Source organism: Cyphomyrmex costatus, unplaced genomic scaffold, assembly GCF_001594065.2.
Source record: "Cyphomyrmex costatus isolate MS0001 unplaced genomic scaffold, Ccosl1.0 scaffold141, whole genome shotgun sequence".
Lineage (NCBI taxonomy): Eukaryota > Metazoa > Arthropoda > Insecta > Hymenoptera > Formicidae > Cyphomyrmex > Cyphomyrmex costatus.
Genome location: NW_017275402.1, coordinates 1,428,889 through 1,454,043, shown reverse-complemented (window position 1 = coordinate 1,454,043; position 25,155 = coordinate 1,428,889). Strand labels below are relative to the sequence as shown.

General features: G+C 35.1%; 1 protein-coding gene across 10 annotated transcripts in view; it reads right to left on the bottom strand.

Moving 5' to 3' along the window:
- by (focal adhesion protein tensin) overlaps window positions 1–25,155 on the bottom strand; it is a 203,418-nt gene that overhangs the window by 36,459 nt on the left and 141,804 nt on the right. For 9 of the 10 annotated variants that reach the window (XM_018551571.1, XM_018551570.1, XM_018551573.1 and 6 more), the window contains 5 exons: window positions 11,888–11,950; window positions 4,995–5,216; window positions 4,574–4,737; window positions 3,798–3,947; window positions 511–808 (listed from right to left, as the gene is read on the bottom strand). In XM_018551571.1, coding sequence (XP_018407073.1) covers window positions 511–808; window positions 3,798–3,947; window positions 4,574–4,737; window positions 4,995–5,216; window positions 11,888–11,950 — 897 coding nt within the window. Of the gene's footprint in view, window positions 1–510; window positions 809–3,797; window positions 3,948–4,573; window positions 4,738–4,994; window positions 5,217–6,620; window positions 6,687–11,887; window positions 11,951–25,155 lie in introns of those variants that run through there. The other variant, XM_018551578.1, reaches the window with a different exon arrangement.

Sequence of the window (25,155 nt, the reverse complement as noted above, 5' to 3'; positions counted from 1 at the left end):
TATAGAAAATATTATATATATCTATGGTTATTAATTGATCGTTACATCGTTTCCAAAGGTATCTGTTTGTCTATCGGACATAAAATTGACGCGCAAATATTGATTGTCTTTTTTCCCGAACACGTAAATCTGTTTCGCTGTCCTTGTGACTATTTACGAATAACTTTGCATAAACTATCATTTATGTCTCTGATTTCACGTCATGACACTTGCATTTCATAATGTATTCATCATAAATGCATCATGCATGATACATTTATATATATATGATTATTTATAATATATATGTGACAGATATAAATGGCATAAGTGGATGTTGAATTATACAATACATATTAAAATGTTGTATAATTTTATAAAATATACGAATTAAAGATTACAAGATTAAATTGTAATAAAAATAAATAAAAGAATTTTGTAATAATTCCTCTCTCAATAATTTTTAATAATATAAAAATAAATTATTATATATGTAAAATATAGATTTATTGTATATATTGCCTTTCTTACCTGGAGGGAAAACATGACTTCTCGAGTCTGCTTCGAGTATACCCTATGATAGCACTTGACCAAGATGTCGCCTCTCAATCGAAGTCCGCCGAGATTAACTGTAAATTCGCGCGCGTTCGTTACTGAGTACAGATCCGAAGTGTAAACCGGTGTAAGTCCTTCGTATACTTTAAGAAAGGCTCGACAGCCCGTCGGCTCAAAGAGCGGCACTCCAAGGACTGTTAGGTGGGTCAGGTACAATGGCGACTGGCTGATCCTCAAAGAGCCTGACAGCAGTCCGCTAAAGTACTCGATGTATCTAGTAAATCCAAGAGATTATTATTGTATTTGGCATCCAAAAATAAATATGCTATTAGGTATATTTTCAATTTTAAATCTAATTTCTAATTCTCGGTCGAATGGTTCAAAGGATTAAAGATGAATATCTCATAAATAATGAACGATAAATCGATGAGGTTTACCAAGGTGAAAAAGGCAATCTTTCTGGTACGAACACCATTGTAAAGCAAAAAAAAAAAACGAAAGGGCAAATTTCTCACAAGCCACAAATGCGCGCATGCATGAGAAACATGATGAATGGGATTGATGGTTTAACCAATGGAAGCCTTGGCCCGTGACACGAAGAGGTGTGCATGTCAGACGAGATAAGAGTACGTGCCACTAACGTTCGACATCATTCGTCGTAAGAGATCTCTCGGAGGCAAGCTAGTAATGGTTTCATACGCTTGCGAGAGTGCAACTACGCTAACGACATGCTAATGCTCGCGGCTCGTGGAATTAATGGAGGAACTCCAGTAGGCAGGACCGGAGGAGCGTGAGGACCACGAAGAAGAAGCGATATGACAAGCAAGCAAGAAGAAGAAGAAGAAGAAGCGGCAAGGAAGTCGCTACGCACGCGGGCACACCTCGGTCGCGGCTCATTACAATCATTATGAATGCATACGGCGACGCGGATGACAAGGACGACGATAAGCACGATGATGACGGTAATGATACGGCGGTCGTGGTTACGACGGGGTCGATGGCGCGTAATACGCGCGATAAACTGCCGGATGGGTTGCGTTTGTTTCGTTAAAAGAAACCGGTTGATCAAACAGCAAGTATAAACCTCGAGGGGAACGAAAACGTGCGTAGAAAAGAGCAAGAAAAGAAACAAAAAGAAGAATGAATTAGATTTTCGTTGAGATCGAAAGATTTTCTTTAATTATACTGAAATTATGTATTTTATGTAATCATTTATCTAGCCAATTATTTCAATAAGAGTATTTGATCGTATAATAATTCTTATATAACTAACTGATATATCTAAACTATTTATTGGAAATAATAATTATAAATAATTTGGTTTTTAAAATAATTTATTATATAATAAATAATTATCTTCTCTAATGATTATATTGTGTAATTACTATATTTAAAAATTTAATGTTCTTATTTAGTTGCGTAATTATCCAATTAATAATTTTTAATGATGTAGTTAATTTATAAAATAATTATTTATAATAAAATTATTTATAATCACTACTTCCAATAAATAATTCGGATACATCAGTATTAGTTATACAAACATGATTATAAAATCAAATATTTTTCAAATAATATTTGTTATCTGTTCCACGATGGATAAATGATTATATAAAATACGTAATTTCAATATAATTTGACGTTATTTACATATATTATTTATATCAGAGTAATCATTTTTATATAGGTAATTGATTCTAGAAATAATTATTGATCGTTTATGATAAATAATAATTTAAGATCATTACATATGTATATCCAAATAATTATTCAAGTAACTACGATATATATTTTTAAATCATATGCATAGTAAATAAGATCATCTTTATGGCTTATCGATATATTTCAGTTTCTTACATAAGCGGGAAAAAAACTTTTTTCTTCAATCGGGTTGCATTTAAGTCAGAAAATATTACGATGGCTACAAGTGCGAACGAGATTAAAAGAGACAGCCGCATGCAAGCCCGACCGCGTTTCATTACGGTCATTATGAATGCATACGACGACACGCCGATGAAGTAAACGATAAGGCTGCCAATGATGATGATGATGAGAGCTTGCTATCTTTAGATCAATGGTTCGTAGTACGCGCGGATAGAACCGGCTGACAGAAACATCTCTTCAACAACAAGAAAGTTAAGTGTGCTACACGGCCGATTATTTTATTTTGTTGCTGCCATCTTGCCTCGCGATCTTTCCTCGCCAGTAAATGTTGTAATCATGGTGTGAACGAAGCGATTACGGGAGTTGCAATTTTAAAAGTCGTCGATGCTATTCCGAAGTTCTGAGGAATCCCGAACGAATTTCCGGAATCCATTATAGAGGAATGATCGGATAGGCATCAACATGATTAATAGCGGCAAAGGAACACGAAGGATGGCAGAAAACGAGCATGGATGATTGAAGATGATGACGACTAGATAATGAGAACTCAACATTTCAAGTTGATGGTGCGTAGAACAGATAACAAATAGGATGGCTGCTCAAGGACGTAAGGTGTCCTTCTTAACAGGATCGCTATGGTAATAAACGTAAATTAGTTATACGTTTCTTCTCTTCCTGTGTGATATAAATTTGAAGAAATTGCATGGCTTCCGCAATAAACGTTAAACGCATCATTGATACGATTGCCTACGTATGTAAATTTAGTTAAGCTTGCATTTCTTACATCCGTTTTATTTAATTCAAAATTAATAAGTGACTTTCAGCTCTTGAAGAGAAAGATAGACGCAAGAAAGTAAAAAGAATTTACGTGATAGATGATATAAATTATTATACTGTAAATATTATTGTCTCATTTCTAAATTTTAAACCGCAAAATGTTATTTAAAAAAAAGCGCTTTTGAATATTTACGTCCTAAAATTAGATAATAATAAAATAATAAAATGAAACAAGGAAGATTACATTTATAAAATGCAGTCTACATTGATTGTATATTAACCATTCAAATATAAAATGTCATAAAATAGATTTATGAAATAAGATTTTCCAGCACAATCAATTGCTTATCATTACAAGTGTCAATAAATGAGAATTAAAATAAATTGCGACAACGAGATTGAACGCATAGCGGCGCGCGCGCGCGCTACAGGAATTAAGAAATAAACCTATGAACCTTTTGCGATGGATGCACGCGCTCGTAAATGATTTTATGACGTTGTTGAATTATTTGCAAATGTAAATACAATGGAATGAGTTTTAACGACAATACATCAACAGATAATACGCATGCAACTTTCTCTCCCTTTTTCTCTCTCGTTACCTTCGATGCGATGGAACCTGCAGCGATCCGATCTTGTCGTCGAGGAACCTTCTCATGGCGAACCTGTCCAACGCTTGATCGCGTCCCCCGCAGATGCTGCTGTAGTTCATATAAGCGGACACTGCCACACCCAGCCGCTCCTTGCTGCCCCTGAAGAGAACGATAACGTTAACTTGGTACTGCGAACGCGCAATGACGGTTCCGTACCTTCTCTGTAAGAGGTAGGATACGAAAAGATTTCGCCGCGGGCTGATCGCGGTCTAATGACGTTATTATTCACGATGAATGGAAATGACTAACGGGAAGTTATGGGCGCGGAGTTTCGAGGGGGCGGTGAACGTGTACCACGGTAAAATTATGGCTTTTGCGGCCGATGAACATCGGCTGTTCTGCAAAAACCAGGTCACGAATGCGTACGAAGTGCGTATACAGAGAGACTTGCTCCCATAACTTGTATCTTTCGAAAACAATTTTTTTTTTTTGCTTAAAGGATTCGTTTATTTTTTTTTCCACGATAGATATATTAAGGTCCTTATTTTCCGTAACTCTCAACGACAGTGTCAATGTTATTACTTTATCATTATGCACAAGTATACATAATAAAACAGCTGTAACAACAATGTAACAACACCAATATTTATGTCATTAAGAGTTATACAATAGAAACTTAAATGTTATTAAAATCGCTCGTAATTTTATTGTTAATCAGCTATTATTTTTTTCGCTCAAGTTCATCAAAAGATAAATTAGACAATATTAAAAAATTGTCAACTCACCTGGCATGCAGAACAACGACGCGATTAGTAGCACCGTTTAGCCAGGAGTCCAGCTCCTTGCAGAGAGCACACAGTCTCTCCAAACTTGGCGCTAATCCCTGCGGCCATCCAGCTTCCCTCGTATTCGGCTCGCCGGGTCGGCCGGGCGATGACAAATTAAAGATCTGAAAGTATAGGATATCCACAACTTCAAGATAATTGCAAAAATAAACACAGAGAAGATATATTATAAAATATAATTTCATGACCGCTTTCTATTGTTTTAAATTATAAAATATTGTTATAAGAAAAAACCAATTTTGCATTAATTGTAATGTTCCTGCTTATGAAATTACGATAAATAATATCGCAAAGGATATAATATTTTCTTTTCTTTATCTCGAGAGATACATAAAGCTAAGAGAGTTATTCGAATTCTCACCATGTAATTATCGGCATGTTTTCCGCGTAGAAGGGTCGTGGCATGTTCGAGGACACCCTGAGCATCCTCTCTATACCAAAGGGCGATGATCCTCTCGGTGACGTAACAGAGCTCCATCACCTCCGTTACGCGACCTCCGCCCTTTCCCGGTCCCGTCATCGTTGAATCCGCGCCGACGCCCGGAGTCCTCGCAGGTGTTGACACCATTGCTGATGTCTGCACCTGTAATTTGATGATTTATTATCATTAGTATTTATTAAAATATAGTAAATAAAAGATTTATATACAGCCTTGCAAATATTATATACAATACTAATAATGGAAATATTCAAAAATTAATTTAAACAGTAATAATTATAAATACAAAAAATAATCTGCTTTAAAAAAATTAAAAAATGACAGTATCAGTCATTGAAAACATCAAGTCATCTCTTAAAATAATTACATTTTCTAATTTCTTTTGCATTAGGTACTATTAAATTATTTATTTATTTCTGTGATGAAAATTCTCGCTCGAATAAAATTTTCTAAATTCGTTTCAAAAAGAATACTTTCATGAGCAACTCTATTTCACTGAATTTTATCCGTGAGAACTTTTCCGTAAGATTTGTTTCTGATTACTGCAAAACTTAGTTTTCCCATAAAACAATATCATGTCAGCTAATCAAATTTTCTCCGTGAAGATAGGCTTTATTGTTTTGATCCTTGCTTACAAGTTCACGTTATCTTTCATTATTTTCTTGCTAATAGCTTCGATAAACATATACGATGTAGAAAATAAATTATTACCTACACACAACAGAATTTTTTAAATAATTCTGTAGATAAGAAATGTCACTACCAATTTAAATGTAAAACACACAATGTCTATAAAAAAAATTGTCTATAAAAAATTGTTATAAAAATTTATTATAAAAATTTGTAATATTAAAACAGTATCAGCGCACCCCTCGCCCTGATGAAGTGAACGGTACGGTTCACGAAACGTTGGCATTAACAATGAAGAAAGACTCGGCGATAACCCGCAAACCTTCTGGTATAATTGAAGAAAATATCCGTGAAAGCCTCAAAAGCGTAATATTAAAACATTTTTTTAATTGCAATTCTTGATAAACAATTTGTACAATATCTTTAAATAATAATTTAAATTTTAATTACTAAATATTCTTCAGAATTGTATATTATAATAAAAAGAGTTTGGTAATAGCTATTGAATACTGATTGTGAGAAAAATAAATTCAAATATTCGGTTAGTGTAAACAGGTATATAATTCTGTCTAAAATAATTCTACTTTTCTAAACATTTAGTAACAGAATTATCAAACGCAGTAATGTAATTATGTTTGATAATAATTACTAAATATTTAGAGAAGTCGAATAATTTTTGGTTCTATTCAACCAAATATTTGAATGAATTTATTTTACATACTCATCACTCGATAACTACTACCAAACCTTTCTTCAGTATTAAACAATTTTCGAACAATTTACATTACGTCTATCAAGCGCACTCCCGTTGCAACCGTATCAATCACTATTTCAACATCAGATGCACGAATAATTGATAACACGACAAGGATTTACGGTAAATCCATCGTCGATTCGCGACATAGAATTTCTATCCACCTTCGAGTACTTGGGCGCGTAGACGATCCTGACGACGATATTCTCCGGCATAGCGATGTCCTTACAGAGGACACGCTATCGCGAAGTAGATCGACATGTAATCCCGGTGCCTTAACGGGAACGTTGCGTTTATCCCGCCATGAGAAACGAGGACGCAGAGATATACGTCGGGATGACGCGTCGTGTTTCGCGCCGCGGAACGACACACTGCCAGGTATTGTGTTTCACCTGGTTCTACTAAAGATACGCAGGAATATTCAGTGGCCAGTCGGCGGTTTCGTCGGATAATCGCGCCTCCATCGTGTATGTCTGACGTATGCTAGCTCGCGTGCTCCAGGGCCGGCCCGGCGTCGTCAACGTCATTCTGCGACGTTTATTTGCGTATCGCGAACGAAGACATGCGCTATTAAACACATTTTCGATGTGGTTATAATTAAGCAACTACGATTAACTATGATTAACAGTTGAAAAGAAGCCTTCGGTTTGCAGGCATTAATTGTACTGCGACATCACTTTTAACTTGGAAAATATTTCGTAGTTTAGTTCTCATAATACACACTTCGAAGCCATTTTCTTCCGTTAAATCCGTAAATATCTTTTTGCTCCCTCCATATTATTAATTTATAAAATCTTTCAGGCACTCAGGCAACTTCTGCGATGACAGGCCTCTTTTTCTAATTAAACTCCTCAGTTTCTTCAGTCAGTTTCTTAATCTCCTAAATTATTCAAAACGAAGAAGAAGCGGACAGCTAGGAAGAACGGAGGTGTTTTGTGGCGAACTTCTCGATTTTACTTTAACGCGTATACACTTCTTGTTCCAAATGCATTGAAGCGGCCCTGAACGTGGATGGGAGAACTCGGTCGCGCGTGGACGCATGATGTAACGAATTCGCAGGTAGCGTGACTTCGATTCCCACCAAATAGTCACGCTATTCGCACTACCAGTCGAGCCGTGGTCGGTGCTAGATCGTCTTAATACGATGCACGAAACGCCTCGGGACACGCGTCGCGGAAGGCTGCGCGGATGATTTGTCGTGGAGAACGTGCGAAAATTACACGGAGGAGTTGGCGCGCAAACGAGCCGGATGTAAGCTGCGTTTTTGCACGGTTGCTGCGGTTTCTTCCTCGACGGACAGCATCCGCGGCGAACGTCTCGTCGGTTAGCCGAGAGTCATTTATAGGGCCTCAACGGTCGAGTACCGTCGCGCCGGTGAGATACTCCGTTATTGATGGCGCTTGTTAAAATTATTCGCGTGATTTATACCGGATTATACGTTGTTTGTGTTTACCCTTTAAGCACTCATGTGTCGTGTCCCGCGTCGAGGAATTTTATCAGACTAATAAATAATTCTCTGCTTAACAGACGTAATGTATTCCGTATACGTTTGACAAGTTGGCCTTTCCGTATTAACGCACGTGTAATTTCCAACTGTATTCAACAATCCTCTGCGCCGCGGATGGTTCCCTTAAGCGGGTAAAGCCTTTGTATACTGGACTGTGGTATTATAACCAATTACGAGAGTAGAACCGAAACGCCTGTAGCGTACGTACGTATGTCATTCTGTACGTGTAGTTGCATATGTAATTATGTAATCCTATCTAATCCTATATAATTTAAGTCTACGAATAATTCTGTATTTAATACCGAAATAGGAGACGTAATGAAAAGACATTAAATTGTTTCTATACGCGCGTCACGTTTTTGGATAAGGTGTGTGCGAGCAATTTATATCCGAAGCAAACACAGTTGAAAGGCGAAAGGAGGCAAGGTGAAGAACAAGTTTACTGGGCTCGCGTCTGAGTTTCAGAAATATAAAGGGCCGCTAACAATGGGCGTCGCGGGAAAGAAAGCAGAACGAACTGAGCGAGAGAATAAGAGCGAGGCGGCTACCTCTAAAAATAAGTACTTGGTTTTATAGGATCATAACGCCGCGAGTTCGTTTCTCGCGGGGCGTGCAACCAGGCCTACCCACCCGCTCATAAATCCCTTTGGGCCGTTATAGGCTCACGTGTGAAATTGCTATTACGTCGTGGTTCTACCGCAGCTGTCGCTACGCGGAAACCGCTCGTGCGTATACCCCTGGGTCTACGGTGTTTCACACCCGATCGCCGGATCGGGTGATGTAGCCTTTCCCTCCTACTGCTGGAAGTCGCGAAACGAGGATATTGCCTACCGCTTGTCAAACGACGGTGGAAACAAGTTATAACGTCGTTGAAATTACAGTTTCATAATGGATAAATTATTAAAATTAAGATACTCGGCGGTATTAGAGTGGAGTGGAATGGATCAGTACAAGAATGAAAAGCTTACTTATGAAAATTACAAAAGTCTTACTAAATATATGTACAACAATAAATAATATTTACATTAAAAAATTAAAATATTAAACGCTTCTCAGATATTCTTCATTTCTGATTTTTCATTTCAATGTTTTCGTTAAAGAAGAATTTACATGTTTTATTTTGTCACAAAATTTAAGGAGAAATATAAAAAAATCGAAAAATAAAAGGGGCAAACACTCTAAAACAAGATTTTATGGAGATATAAAGTTCCACGGGGAGATATAAGGCTCTATCGGGGTTATATTACCACCGACATTAATTCTACGCGATTATGGAAGCAAGATGCACGCAACGAGCTTCGCCACTAATGTCAATTACCGTTAATCTACCTAATTGCTCGTTAATTTCCAATTGGAAGTATTACGTTCAAATGAGAGCATAATCTCCATCGATTACATGTAAAGACTGATAATAGTGATACGGCTAGATTATTCTGTCTGTTCTTGTGTTACATTATTTTGTTATTTAGAACTCATTTGCAGAAGCTTCTTATAACGTCTACATTGGAAAGGAATTGCCATCGCGAATGATTGATGATTGAAAAAAAAAATTAATTTAAAACAAAACTAAAAAAATTAATTCACACCGAATTATTTAAGCACTGAAGTTTCCAGTTTCGATCGTTATGGGCTTTATTTCTATTGCTTGTGCAAAACAAAATTATTTTACAGAAATGTAGCAATTTAAATCATATGTTATTAAATTTTGGACAGCACTTTTTTTTTTTTTTAAATATTATTAATATAGGTCACTTTTAGACCTAAGTTTTGCAGACTAAATAAAAATACGACGCAATATATGAAAAAATGACCGATAAAATTCTTCAATGTCGCGAGAAATAAGAACGAATGCGATAACAGCTGCGCAACAGTTTTTACCGTACGCTAATTGCTATTCCGCATAATTATCACTACTTCCAACGCGTCTCACCTTCACTATTCTTTGTACGGTTTATAACTGCGATGTAATAGTAAATGATATAGTTTCCGGGGAACGAATCCGTGTGATTAATTAACATGGTTAGAAAATTTAATATTAACCTTGGTAATCGTATTCTAAAATATTACTCAATGTGTACGTATGTCAAATATCCTTGCTGTATTTAAAATATAATTAATAATAAAGAAATAATATTAAAAAATATATATGATATATGTAAAAGATATACATTGAAAAAAAATTTATTTTAATATTTTACAATGTATGATTATATATGTACAAGAAGTTTTACTATATATTACGGATGTCAAATATCCTTGGTGTATTTAAAATATAATTAATAATAAAGAAATAATATTAAAAAATATATATGATATATGTAAAAGATATACATTGAAAAAAAATTTATTTTAATATTTTACAATGTATGATTATATATGTACAAGAAGTTTTACTATATAAAAATCTATAACTTTCTACGTATTACACGCGAAATAGCAGCGACCGATCGCTGTCGTCGCTCCTTCTGCATATATTTCCGTAGTAATAGCGGTGGTTCGTACACGAATAAGTGCGGGGTTTCGCGAATATATTATCCATTCGACGTCAACACGCACGGGTTATCGCGACGGTACATCGTAGCCGATACCGACCAAGCCGTATAATGCGTCGCCTTATTGCCATTTTAGCGTATAACTTTCAGTGGCACCGTCATTTACGCGCAGGAAATGCCACCCGACAGCGAGACAGGCGGTATTTCAAAAACACTTTCATTATTCCTTTTGTCCCGAATTCTAAATTGATCGAAAGGCACTGGCTAGAAATTAAATGAGGAATTATGTCGCTATTACTTTCCGGATTTCTAGAGAAATCTCGGTTGGCAGATAAATGTTTGAGATTGATTTACAGAATCGATTTACGGATAATAAATAAACTTAGGAAATCAGCCGATTGCAAGAGCGAAGGAGAATAATTAACGTAATGATTACTAGTCGGATATTAGTATTCTTTCTCCTTTGCGTACTAATAGAAAGTTATTCCGCTGTAAGTGGCGGTTTGTGTAACGTGTGTTTCATTTTGATCTCCGCAATTATGGCCATTATGGATTTTAGCCGAGTCGTGATTTAATGCGATTTCCCAGATTAAATTGCCAACGCAATTAAATTTCGTATCGCTCATTTTTTACTCCATACTTCGCATATGAGAACCGAAAGTGCGGTCAACGGGGAATCTTCCATCATACATAGTGATAATTCTATTTTAATGTCGTGGCACAAGTAACGAGCTGCGACGTAGAGTTTCCGGCGTGTAAAAAAAAAGGATACTTAAAGAGATTCATTTCCATCTGAATGCGACGAAAGCATTCTTCCAAGTTCAGCATGGAAAGGTCATACACGTGTCCTCCAGTTTTTACATTTTGAAAGCGAGTGCTCGACGGGCCGAACGAACGACAGCAGGTCGTTGAAAATTATTTCGTGCAATTTGTATAACAAAATAATGTTATCTGACAGGACACGCAGTCTCAAGGCAAAGGTACATTTCGATTGCAAATGCAGCTTTACAGTATGCTCTTACGGAATAAATATAATAGAGGCACTTACGTCCGACTTACAGAGAACCGATCACTCGCGCATGTATCGTTATTAAATATTTAAACAGACGAGTTGGCGACGAATCCCAAGCTTTCATTGATGACGATAAATTACATGAATAAGATAGAAAGCCTTTGATCTAACTTGCAAGCTTGCGAGAAGATCTCTTTTGATTATTCATCCTCCGTTTTCATTACACGTATTTTTTTAGAATAATATAATGATTTAATGTTTTAAATAAATATAATTTTTGGTGTTGTGTGTGTGTGTGTGTATGTGTGTACTAGTGATTAATTTAATAGTATGAGTTTTATATGGAATGTATTATATTATAACAATTTTAAGTTGCATAAATGCAATAAATAATGTTTGGAAACGAATATAAATACTTACTTGCTGCTTACTTCTCGCGATGTTATTAACATTTTTCGGTTGTGATTCGTAACCGCCATTGTGCTGTAACCAAAAAGAAAAGCAATTAATTAACATGTTTATATGCATAAGAATGTAGTAATATGTGCTATATCTTCGTATATATTATACATAAAATTTAAAATAATAAAAACATAATTATTTATTCATCATCATTCTCGCAATAGTAATAAAAAAATTATACGTAAAAATTGTATTTTAATACAAAATTACATGTAAAAATTTTATGCAAAAATGCCGCGTTAGTATTATTTCGGTGCATTAATTCTGTGATCAACGAAATAAATAATAGCTTCGTCTTATTAACTTTCTATTCGGTGCGTAGAAAATACTATTACTTTCTTCATGGGCGTTGTCCCAAGAGAAGTAGGTGACATTATTATCCATTGTTTCGAAATTAATGATATACGGTAAGTTGTTCCCAGTGTCGGTTCCATTATTGCAAGAAAAATTATGCAACGACAGGTGCTGTAGTAACGTATTGTGTTCGATATTCCTAAAAAAATGGTTGCATAGTCGGCATCGATTAAAACCTGTCAAAACCTATTAAATATCACATATCGAATTGTTTGCGCTACGATACACATGCGATACTGCACAGTTATATAAGAGAAAACATGAATAGAGGTCGGAAAAAGCATTTTTCTATTATCATTTTCTAATATCATAAAAAGTTTTAACTGAAAGCTTATTCAAATAAAAGGCTAAATATACCTATTAACAGCGCGGCTTTAAAATTTTTAATATTTATATAATATAAGAACGTGTGCATATATATCTATAAAATCTTTATTAATGTTTTTAAAGAACACAGGTGATTAAAGGACATTCTATTAAATTTTTGCTAAACAAAAGTTTTCAAAGAATCTGTACACGATTATCTCATGCCGATGGATATCCACATCGCGCAGGCATGCACGTATGATTCGTCGCACGCACCTCGCTCTCTATATGAAGGGCAGTGTGCCAGACGGTAAAGGCGATACGGTGCAGAAGCGTCTCCGTTTCCTCCCGCAGTGGCGTTTCGGCTTCGTTAAAATTGTTGTTCGCGGTATCCTGCCGAGTGTCTCCGCAACGGCAGCAATTCGCTCGCAGCCAAGCGCGCGATAACGAGCTGTTGTTTGAACTCGTCATAGGTGCACAAGTTCGTGCTTCGTGGCCTTTATGTAATTCGCAATTTCCATACACCGTCCATTAGGCAAATGGTGTTCGATCAGTCAAACGTTCCGACAGTAATAGTAACGCAAATGATATTTTGCATCAATCATGAGAAGTTTCTCGAATAGCTTTATCGTGCGCTCTTTGTAACTTCCTCTATTTTCGCGATCCCTTTTGCATGTGATCCTCTGATAGTTTTCTCAAGCAGGTAACTATACTGCTCGATATCAATAAAGTCTTTAACCAGAAATAAATCATAAATTCTTCTACTAGAAATGTTTATTTTCAAAATCAATAAAGAATCCAGCGCGATCAGTTTGATTTATTGTTTCGGAAAATCTTCTGCTCATGTAATTTCTAATCTTAATTGTTTTAGTAATATAGGATTCCAAATGTCCCGAACCACGTGTGTCAAAGTGAGACATGCCATAGTCATTACGTTGCACTGGGCACCGCCTCTTCTTCTTTCTCCTTTTTCCCTCCTCTGCGAAAAACCGCGACGCTTGCCAAACGATTTTCTCTGATACGGCGCAGATCATTGAACGTTGCTTCCGGGTCAAATATCGTATAAACGTGATTTGCTATTTTATGATCACGTAAGGAAATATATTTTATCTTATTGCAATGAATCAAAGATGTATTTTATTTAGGTTTATTTAGATTACTAATTACTACTGTTTGAGCACTTCAGTATTTTGTACTAAATATATCTATATATATATATATATATATATATCTCAACAGTTTCCACTATAGATCGTGTGTATTTATGTAACAATTAATTTTATTTTACTGAGCTTGTCTAGACTTTGATTATAGATCTGATTCATTTAACATTAATAGATTGATATAACGAATATATATTAAATATATCATAGATTTTATATAAATTCTTATCCATAACAACGTAGAACATAAGTTCTTTTCACCCCTATTGCTTGCACTTTTTTTGACTGCACTGCTTCGTTATAACATTTAGAATAATGTAAACGGGTCACACTTTAATGACTCAATTCTTAAATATTTCACCGTTTAATCTCTTATCAGCTCGACACGCGAACGTATGCACTTGTCACGATATAAAGCGGATAGCTTTTAAAGCGCCGTTGGTAACCACGCCGCATGATTAGCTCGCACAGTCCCACCCTACCGCCAATCAATTCACCTGCCGTGGCGCTCTGGCTTGCAGGTGTGCGTTCAAGGTCATTCGCGTTTCAAGGTACGCACCCTCTCGTGGTCACGCTCGATTCATCGAGCGTTTCTCTCAACCGAACCACTTCTCACCGTTCGATACAGTCATTTATGACTCTTCTCGGATTCTCTTTCGAGGCTTTGCGACGTAAGGAACTGACGAGACGCTTAAAACGATCAAGATAAGAGTTTCTAGTGCTATCACACGACCTACAACAACCGGAACGAACGTCTGCATCGCACGGGAGCCGCCCCGGCGCTGCGGGTATACAGAGGGTTGAAAGCCTGCATTTCTCCCGGCAGACCGGGATGGTCCACGGCGGGGTGGCAAGGGGTGAGAGAACTTGACACGTAACCATGGTGACCGTAGTCGGCGTTGCGATGTTACACGCAGGCCCGATCCTGCGCCGCGCGGATGCTCTCCTCGAGCGTGTGAACTTCCGGCACAAGCCACCGATATATAGGGATGACACCTCCGAGTGGCTGAACCGCCACTCCCTTGAAATATAATTAGGCCACGTTGCCCCGCGCGGAATTTACGTCGGTGGATAGTCCCTCGAAATATTCACTCAGCTGGTAGAGCGGCCACAGATCGGTCTCCCGGCGAATGGGACTTTGATGATGCGGGCTTATGAAATTTATCTTAACGTCTAAATTACCCTTCGCCGCAATGTCGACGTACATAATCTATTGCTGTGTAACATAGTCCGCATGCTTAAAGATGTATACACATATATCTCGTGTATTTTATTAATATCTCGTTTATTAATTCTCGTATATTAATTTCTCGTTACGTAATTTTTTATCGCTCTAAAAAAATGTCGGCGTGAATTTAATAACAGTATCTATATGTAATAATTCTCACTATATCGATGTTAATATCAATATAATGTAAATTTAACACTGTAGATTTTAAATTTTTATTCACACCATAATGGTGTTTTGATATAAATAATAGAAATTATAAATCTACACCATATGATGCTAATATATTATATATATAACAGTGAGAATTATATTAAATCAACACCAACATTTTTTAATATACAAACTTTTTAATATCAACAATATCTTTATTTTACTTAAAATAATGCCTCAGCGTAAAATTTCATTACAGAGAGAGTATCAAATACTGTTTGCAAACTTTGAAAATTTTTATCGTCCAATTAGAAATCGATTTTTCCTTAATGGCTTTTCTTAAGAAACTTTGTTTCTCGTTTAATGGGACGAGAAATTAAATGTATTTCGATCTATTTGCAAAGTTTTACTCGCTGTATGTTATCCTATATGTTATCGATACGTTGCTTTAGATTGCCGCGCGGTCGCATCGCCGATAAGGAAAAGCACAGCCGAGTGGATCGAGTCTGCCACTCCCATGGAATACAATTAGGCCACCTGGTGATATACACGCTATTTTCTTCAACGCCATTTACTTTGCGCATACATCTACATTTTGCGCGTAACGCGAGGACGCGCGCTTGAACTTGCTAATTTGTAGCTGTAGCTCGGCAGGGAGATCGTAGAGAATGAGATTCACGTCGCGTCGCGACGCTGGATGCAATTTTTAATGTGTTTCTAACAAGATTTTCATTTCGGATGATGAAATACCTCTGCAAGAGCTATTTCATCATACACGTGCGAAATGACTTCGCGTACTTGACATACCGCACCCTTTCGATGTAATTAGGTCAAGCTTTTACGATAAAATTGTAATAACGTAAAAATGTATTTCTCTTAACGGGAGTTTGACGTTACCTTAACAGAATAAGATTACACGTTACATTTTAAGATATACGTGAGAATTATTTATATATAACGAACTATTTCTCTAATAATTTTATTATATGAAAAAAAAGATAAACTCAATATTCAGACGATTTTGTATTATAATAAATTAAGATGTTAAACATCAAATTTTGTTTCGTAATTTGTGCATAAAAAACAGCGAGTCAATGCTATTTCAATATTATCATATCTGCACTTCATCACGGCCTTCTGAGAAGAACATTTAGGAAAGGCTTTTGTAGCAATTCGTCCGTCTGAACGTGTTAATTTTCACGTAAAAGAAATACCGGCAACACTTTATGACAAAATAAATCGTACACAGAGGACTTATAGGCCTTCGTAGGTGAAACACGGAGGCCAGGCTAGGTAACTGAATAAACACAAGAATGTCCTTGGTGGGAGATCACAGATAGAATACATATATCGTTTCTGTCTGCGAGTCCAGATTCCGTCTGGACTGCGAAAGCTGTGATTACTAAATCCATCGCGTAAAAATGCGAATAGCGTGGCTCCGACTATAAAAAAGTCGAATAGGATCCTTTTCATTTAAATTTACATTCATGAGTAGCGAATTATGGAAATGTGATATATAAATTATATTTTTAGATTTCGCTAAATCAGTATGCCGCACACAAAATTGCGGCTGGCAAATGCTTCTAAAATTTCACAGTTTACAGATTAAAACAATTTAACATCGCAAACACTAACATATTTATCATATAAATAATATAATACTATATATATAAGTCGTTACTGCAAAAGTAATAAGCGCAGAACAATTGAACTTTAATTGATTTATGTCTATTTTTATCAATAGGGATTAATTTGTATCTCGGTTTAACTCACTTTTTATCTTTTCCTAGTTCTAAAAAAATTAGAAAAAGATAACAAGTAAATTAAACTGATAAAGTTTAAAAATTAATCTACATTAATAAAAATGGATATCAATCGCTTAAAATATGTTTCCACCAGCTAAATCGCTAATTAATGCGCGCAATGCATTTGATCGGAAATGATGCGTTTTACTGTCAAACGGAAAAATCGACGGTTCAACCACGCGAGATGGTCCAATCATTAAATAGGATTACGGAAACTTCCATCATTTTTCATGATAATCCAAACGAATTTATCGTCAAATTTATTGGCATGTATGTAATTTATTGTAAGATCCGCATATCAAGCTTAATAAAAAGAAGCGCGTATGGATTTCTGCGATATTAATACTGTTTCATACATATTCTATTTATATGATTTAAATTTAATTTAAAAATATTGATATTCAATCGCTTTTCAACAAGAAGTTACGTATTACTGACTTTTTAAATACTTTACAATTTCAGAATTAATTAATGTTTTTCCGATATTTTATAAAAAAGCTTTCCTCTCTTGTATGCTTCATGAAACATCGATCTAAAAATATTTGCTACGATTATACATGCATTAAATTTGTTACATTATGAATTTCAATCGGATCAATTAATATTGATAATAGTAGACTGCTCGAAGACTAAAATAAAATAGCATAAGAAGCTAATAATACTGAACGGCGCGCATGATAACACAGGACCTTTGCGCCAATTCGAGATATCGAATCGAATTACTAATCTTAGTCAGATCAATTAATATTGATAACAGCAGACTGATCAAAGGCTAAAATAAAGTGGCATAAAAAACTAATAATACTACACGGCACGTGAGATGTCGCGGGATTTTTGCATCAATGCTACATGGAACATCGTGTTAGAGAAACGGCAGAAGTTCAGTCTCAACGGAAAAAGATAAATGTTCTTAACAATGTCGATAATAAATATGACTTAACCGTGTACTACGTTTAGCTTAGAATATAAAGATCAACGTAATACTCGTTGAAAAACGAGTTGCGCGAAAGGATCGATTGGCGTATCTGATTGGCTAATCCATACCTAATTGACTTATGCCTCGCAATCGAACGTCACAATCAAGAATCGCATTGAGGATCAATTGGAGCGCAGCTGTGGAGGGCACGGATTCCGGGTAGCTCTTGCACAGCGAATGGGTCGTGATACCGGAATGAGGAAAGAGCGGGAATGACAATGGTATTCATAGTCACGCCGCATTACGTTAGCGGATATGTGGCAAGACGTCGATTGGAAGTGTGGAATGTAAATACCGATCGGTAATCATTATCACCCATGTTTCTATGCAAATGAATCCTTGACGCTTACTCGTAAGTACAATAACCAGCATAGTAAGCATTGTCTCTTAAAAGAACGTAACGCTGAAAAACTCAACAACCGAAAGATTTAACGTAACGCGTTCTTTACATGTTTATCATTAACTCTTTACCTAATAGTTCTAAATAAACTTATTTTTTCTGATTAGACAAAGACGAATTAGAGGATCAGTTACTTAGCTACTCTCTTGGTAATTTAGAAAAAGTTGCAAGAGAAAGCAGCTAAAATCCTGTCGGATTTTCATCTCAGATAAGCTATCTTCAAAAACGTCATCTCGAACACGGCATACAACGTTGAATTTTAATATAAACAAAACACCCCGTCTGATCCGCTAAAAATGATACTTATATAATACTTCAGTCAAAGTGCATCGAAGTCAGATTAGTCGGAAAGACGAGGTCGTGACTCGTGGTGCAGAGCTATCACGTAAAATGACTTTAGTCCACCAATTTCTTCGACATTTTATAAAATCTCTTAGATTAGATATACGAAGCGTTTCGTAAGATCCGTTTTCAGTCCATCAATATCAAAGGCACCTACCGACAGAAGACAACCTTTGCTGCGTCAGTGTCGACTCCAATATGCGAAAGCCTTCTGGCAAAATGTGATGTGACGAGACGTGGACACGTGCATACGTACGCACGCACACACACACACACACACACACACACAAACACGCGCGCGTGTACATGTTACATAGTGCTGACTTAATGGATAACGATTACGTAATGTCAGGTTTTTACCCGTGTCGCGGTGTTCTCTGGAAAATATGCGTTCTTCTCCTCTCTCCTTCCGTCTCTTTCCACCTTAAGATTCGCGAGTGATCTCACAGGAAGTGACGCCCTTTACGATCATCGATATAAATACGCGCGCACGCGACACAGAACGCCGATGGCTATCATTTTATTATCCGTTCCTCTTTATTCGTCTTACATGTTTCTCTTCCCTCTTCCTTTACGCAATGTGCCGTAATTTTCTCGCGACTTGGATGGTTTTTCAATGATACAACTTCGCTGGAAATACGATATAAAGAAGAGGATGATAGTGATCATAAAGAGCGCCGTCGAAAGGAGCCGTAGCTTATCTATAGTTCCGTTTTATCGTTGACCTTCGACCCGGTCATGCGAGCGCGCTGGTTCAGATCTTTCATGTTTCTGATTGTGTCTGCGTGTCTCAATTTCTCGAGCTATTCGGTCTTAATTTGTTAGGCATGATAAAATCATTAGCGGTAATAGAGATAATTACTCGTCCATCAACAAAAAAAAAAGATAAACCATTCGCATGAAAAAATAAAAGTTACTTTAATTCGAAAATAGATATACACCCTGGGAATATATTTGTCTCGACCTGATTCTACCACATAATGGATAATTCGTGATAATGAGTGCACGTTAAATTGTTCTTAATACGAACTTTTTTAAGTTCGTGCTCAATACCTTACTTAATTCAGTACATTACGTTGACAGGAATAATTAAATAGAAGTGTAATTATATTTCCTTTCAGTTATTTCACAAAAGACCATTTACTTCTTTTTTCATGAGCGCGAATAAATGAAACCTAATGTGACCGTCGGTCGTAGTTACAGTTTTCTCTCTCTTTTTATCTCTCACGAGTTCATCCCTTTCGTAGAATGTATAGTAGAAATGCGATCACCGGAAATTTCGTAGCCTCGATTGCATACTACCGTTCGCTCGTTCTAGATCGTAGTCTCGATTCGGGTTTTGGATTCACGCCAGCTATCGAAAACCCTCTACTTTCGAAGCGGTAAATCGCCCGCGTCGCGTGTGGCCGCAGGAAAAAGGACGAACACGGAACGGTTCCAACTACTTACGTTTTCTCAATGTACGACCACGCGCGTTATCGAGTGTTTCCCAAGAGTTCTGATTGAAATTAAAAGCAGACGAATCGAATTGTTTTGAGTGGAGCATTTTCATAGAAAACGTGTATAAAATCTATTACAAGTTTCTAGCAAATTTATCAATATAAATGTAATCCAACTTAAAAAAATTTAAGTTAAAAGTATAAAAAATAATAAATATGTGATACATTTTTTAAACAAGAATTTTTAAATAAAGAAAACTCGAAATAAAATTTTTTGAATATCAATCGCAAATGTTTTCGTATAATAAGTACAAGCATCAATTTTAAGCAAGTTTTCAGATCTTCCTGGGGAGATCTGGATTGCTTGCAATATCAAAACGCTTGTAGCGTACAAGGAACGCTCCGTAGATGAGTGCAACGATAGCAGAATTGAATCACGTGCCGTTTAAGAGATGCATTCGCGTATTTCGTTCGCGTGTGGCCAGAACATCCGTGTTAACGACACACGCTCTTTCAGAGAATTCACTGATGAAATTCACCGCCCAGAATGGGGGTCGTTGGCACTACCAGCAGAGTTTTTCACGTTCGATAATGAAGACTTACAAACTACTTCGCGACGTTGGGCTTTTATAACCGCAAATATTATTCTGAGTAATACGAAATTCTGCTGTAATAATATTATCTTCAATCTTCATTAAATTTTATATTATTTTTAGGATTATCAAGTTACTGTAGTTTTGTACAACTGTCAATATTATTCAATTTTTTTGCTACTATTTAATTGAAATACACTATATTATTCAAAAGTTTCAACACGTTTTACGTTTTTATTGCTAATAATTTCATTTTTCATTCATAAAATATGAAATTATAATGTGCCTATCTTCTTATTTTTGGAAATATTCAATAAAGTTGTAAATTGCTGAAAAACAATTGTGAATAAAAATTATAAGTGCTTTCTCAAATAGATAAATATTATGTATACAACGGTTAAAAAAAAACAGTTTCAGTCGAATCCAAGAGTTTAGCTACTGTTATCAAAACCCAGAAGATTAAACTTGAAGAAGTCAAATATTTGAAAAAAAAAGTTCTTGCACGAACTTTTTTATTTTCGCGAAAAAATATAAAGTAAATTGAAAAACATAACATATACAAACTGCATTTATTTTTTATTTTTTATATTACAAAATTTCTATAAAGAAAAAATGTTGAAATTTGTGAATAATAATGTAAATTAAAATAACTTATGCACGATAATAATATTGTATGGTGGAAGTCTATCTTTGATCTAGTTTGGTGGTTCAAAATTAAAAAAAAATATATCCATATTTTTTTAAATTTTTTTATCGTGATATACGGTCGAATACAATAATCACAATATCATCAATATCTAATTGTTTCGTTGAGAACCATACAGAATATGCAAAGTTTCTGCATCCTTCGATAAGTCGTTTATTTGTGAGCGAGAAACTTGTTGTCGAGTCACTAATTGATGTCCCAACACGAGAGGACTTCGTGCAAGAACGTCGGCCGCGATTTGCCTCCATTTGTTCGACGAGGCGTGTAAAGGGCCTAATGTCACAGCCAATTATTGTGCATAACAGACGAATCAAAGTGCATCGCCGAGAAACCAGTTCAGCACACTCGACGTGTCCCTGTCTTCGTCGGTTGCCGGCATCTCTCGCTCTTTTGCAATTGCATACCGATCGATGCAATATCGTTGACAATTGCTCATGAAAAAGAATATGAGTTTTCGTATAAACATTTTACGCGCGTGTAATATAATATTTTACATTCTGGATGTTCGAGAAATGCGTGATTCATATTCAAAAAATTAAAAGCAGCAACAAATTTGAAGAGCGTATTAAATGTTTCCCGGACGAAATATTCATGTATCATAAAATACATCGAAATAAAATTGGAATTGTGTAGAAGCGTGTAGGAGCAAATTAATTGTTAATTAAGAACTAAAGTAGAATTGTTAACAGCTGAAATTGCTGCATATTACATTACAGTTCGCACGTAGTATGCTTTCCATAACGGGTCCAAAACAGAATTGTTAGTAACTACGTATTACGTTACAAACTACACGTTTCCCATGACGGATCAAATAGGTCAAAGAGCATCCCGAAGAATTTCAAGAAACACATTTTAACGACTTTGCATACCCCGCCTGACGCGAATCCGCCCTGGATCCTGTGAACTTTCCCCAATACTTTTCTATGTTGTTTCACGTGTTGGGCGGAAACTTAAATCATTTAACGCACCTTGCGAGCCTGACCGTTTCCGTCAAGCTGTTATAGATCAACGGTGATTCGTTAAGCCACGATTGGGAAGCGTTTGTATCAACGCGTTACAAATAATATAAAGAGCCAATACAAAGCGAAATAATAAATATAAAAAATAAAAAATAAGAGTAAAATTCAAGATAAAATTAAGTTGATTTTTTATTAGTTTTATATTTATTATCTTACCATTTTTTTATTACTTCGATAATAGTTTTCTTTTTTCTTTTTCTTTTCTTTTTATTATTAGGATTTTTTTTATATATTATATCATTTTTCATGATCTCTCTGTTCTAATAGAGGATGATTCAGCAATATACAGGTAGTTGCCAAGTTATTTAATCTAATCTGGAATTTATTCCTTGTAGTATATTTCTGCGTGATAATATGATAAATAAAAAACATGGTAATGGAAGAAGAAAACAAAAAAGGAATCGAAGCATTGTTGTCAATAAAAATTGTAGTAGGAATACAGTGATAAGAGTTTCATAAATCAATGTCGAGAATGTTTGTGCTATTGGCGATTACTGCCTGATGGATCGCAATATTTTAGCTTGTAATTTGCCAGATATCTTAAAAAAAAAGATATTTAAGTCGCGAGCGCTATCAAGTTTATGTTTATTTTCTTCTCGTTTTTTTTGCACTAATCGATCATAAAAAATAGACAACTCTTTCAAATTTTGATTGATCAATCTCCATTTGTAATAAATCCGTAATCTGTATTTGTAATATATGTATTTATTTCATATTTTATATATATATATATATATATATAGATAGATAGATAAATAAATAGATATGGATATTTTGTTTACGTAATGGATTGCAGTTTGAAAAAAACATGTTTTCACTAAATAATAAAATTGATGACATTCGATATTTTTAATTACGCAATAACAAAAAATGAAGCAACTGTTTTTTAGAATTCTAATAAAAAGAGACTAGCGTGCTTAAATTCGGATATCGAGTCTGTTATCCGATATCCGTGCGATGGTCGATTCCACATACTTTCCGCGAGTATACGGAATTACCGTCTTAAAATTCCGCGTGACGCCAGGGTGAACGCGTTCTTTGCGCCGGCGATAAAGTCGAACGAGAATAGATGAATGACGCAAGGCGCCGTAAGGTCGCGATATGTATTCGATACTTATCCGTGGCCGATCAATATAAATGGGATTTTGAAAGAAATTGAGGAGAATTGATCCAGCATGCCAAAGATTATTGTTGAATATCGCATTATAACCACACCTTTGCGATATCATCAGAATTATTTTATAATTTATATATACAACAGCGATAAGAGAGAAAGAAATTTCATGTTCTCCGCTTTCCAAAATTAAATTCTTATACAAGATGCCTTAATTCAACTATACAGATACACCATATTATATTATATATACATGAAAATTGAATGAAAGATTGCCTTTTGATAATTAAAAGATTATCGCTAGTCATTTCGATAATCTGTTTCCAAATCAAATTTAATTAAATAAACATGCTTAAAGTAAAATTTGCTCAAAATTAATTAAATATAATCCGAATTGAATTAAAAACGATTTTTTTTTCGATATATGTATTACTTTAGATTACATTCGTAAAATATATATTTTTTATGTTTAATATTAGACATTTTATATTTCATTATCAAACTTCCCATCTAATTTTCGTCAAGTGAAAATCGACTTCAATTTTGATAAAGGCCTGTCATAAAAATCCGATACAGAAAGAGTGAGGCTGTATTGCATAACGTATATTGTTGCGATTTCCATATATACAAGTAATAATTCAAATACTGCATTGAAATATATAGACAACTGCCAAGAATTATTAAACAAAAATTTACATATAATTTTTACCCGTAAAATTCTGAATTTTTACGGGAATTTTTACGAGGATGAAAATAAATTATTTTACAAAAAAAGGCAAGAAGTTATTATCGACCGTAGCGACGTTCATGAAAAGATTTGGTGCTGCGATTTATAACATTCTTAATATTTCGCGACCTTTTCTACAGTCAGCAATGTGTCATGAATTTTCATCGAAACGATTCTTATTTCAAATGTGTTATACGATGTAAGAACTTCTCGGAATAACGTAACACACCGCCGCCATTACCTTACATCATCGTCGTTACTTCCTCGAATATTCTACCCGAATACAAATTATACCGGCAACCACATTCTTCATTTGCTTATCCATTTTTATAATGCTTTTACAGCTACTATTTTTATTTCTTCAAATTAATGTATGAAACTAAATGTAAGAAATATACCTATTTTACTGTCTTAATTATAATATTGACTCACAATTATAATATTTATCTTATTATATGTATCTTTATATAAAATGCATATTGCGGAAAATTTTTATAAATAATCTAGTTCACACACACACAATGTCCTAAAATATGTATTATAATTTATTATTTTAAAAATCTTGGTTTAAAATTGCATCAAATTACTTTCAAATAGAAAAATAATTTCTATCGAGTTGTATCCTGAGAGTACATAAAAAAAAAGAAAATGGTTGCAATTACCATAAATTAACTATAATTTTTTCATGTTTGAATTTATTATACTAACATTACAGCAATAATCATAAAAATTGAGTTTCTAATCATAATTATTTTACCATGCAATTATAGTCCTAAGTACCAAACACTTCTCTCATTTATTTTTATTATAATTTTAGACTACATTATACATTATCCATTTTTCAATATTTACACAAATGAATTTTTCACAACAAAATTGTACTGTTTTTGAATCAACGATT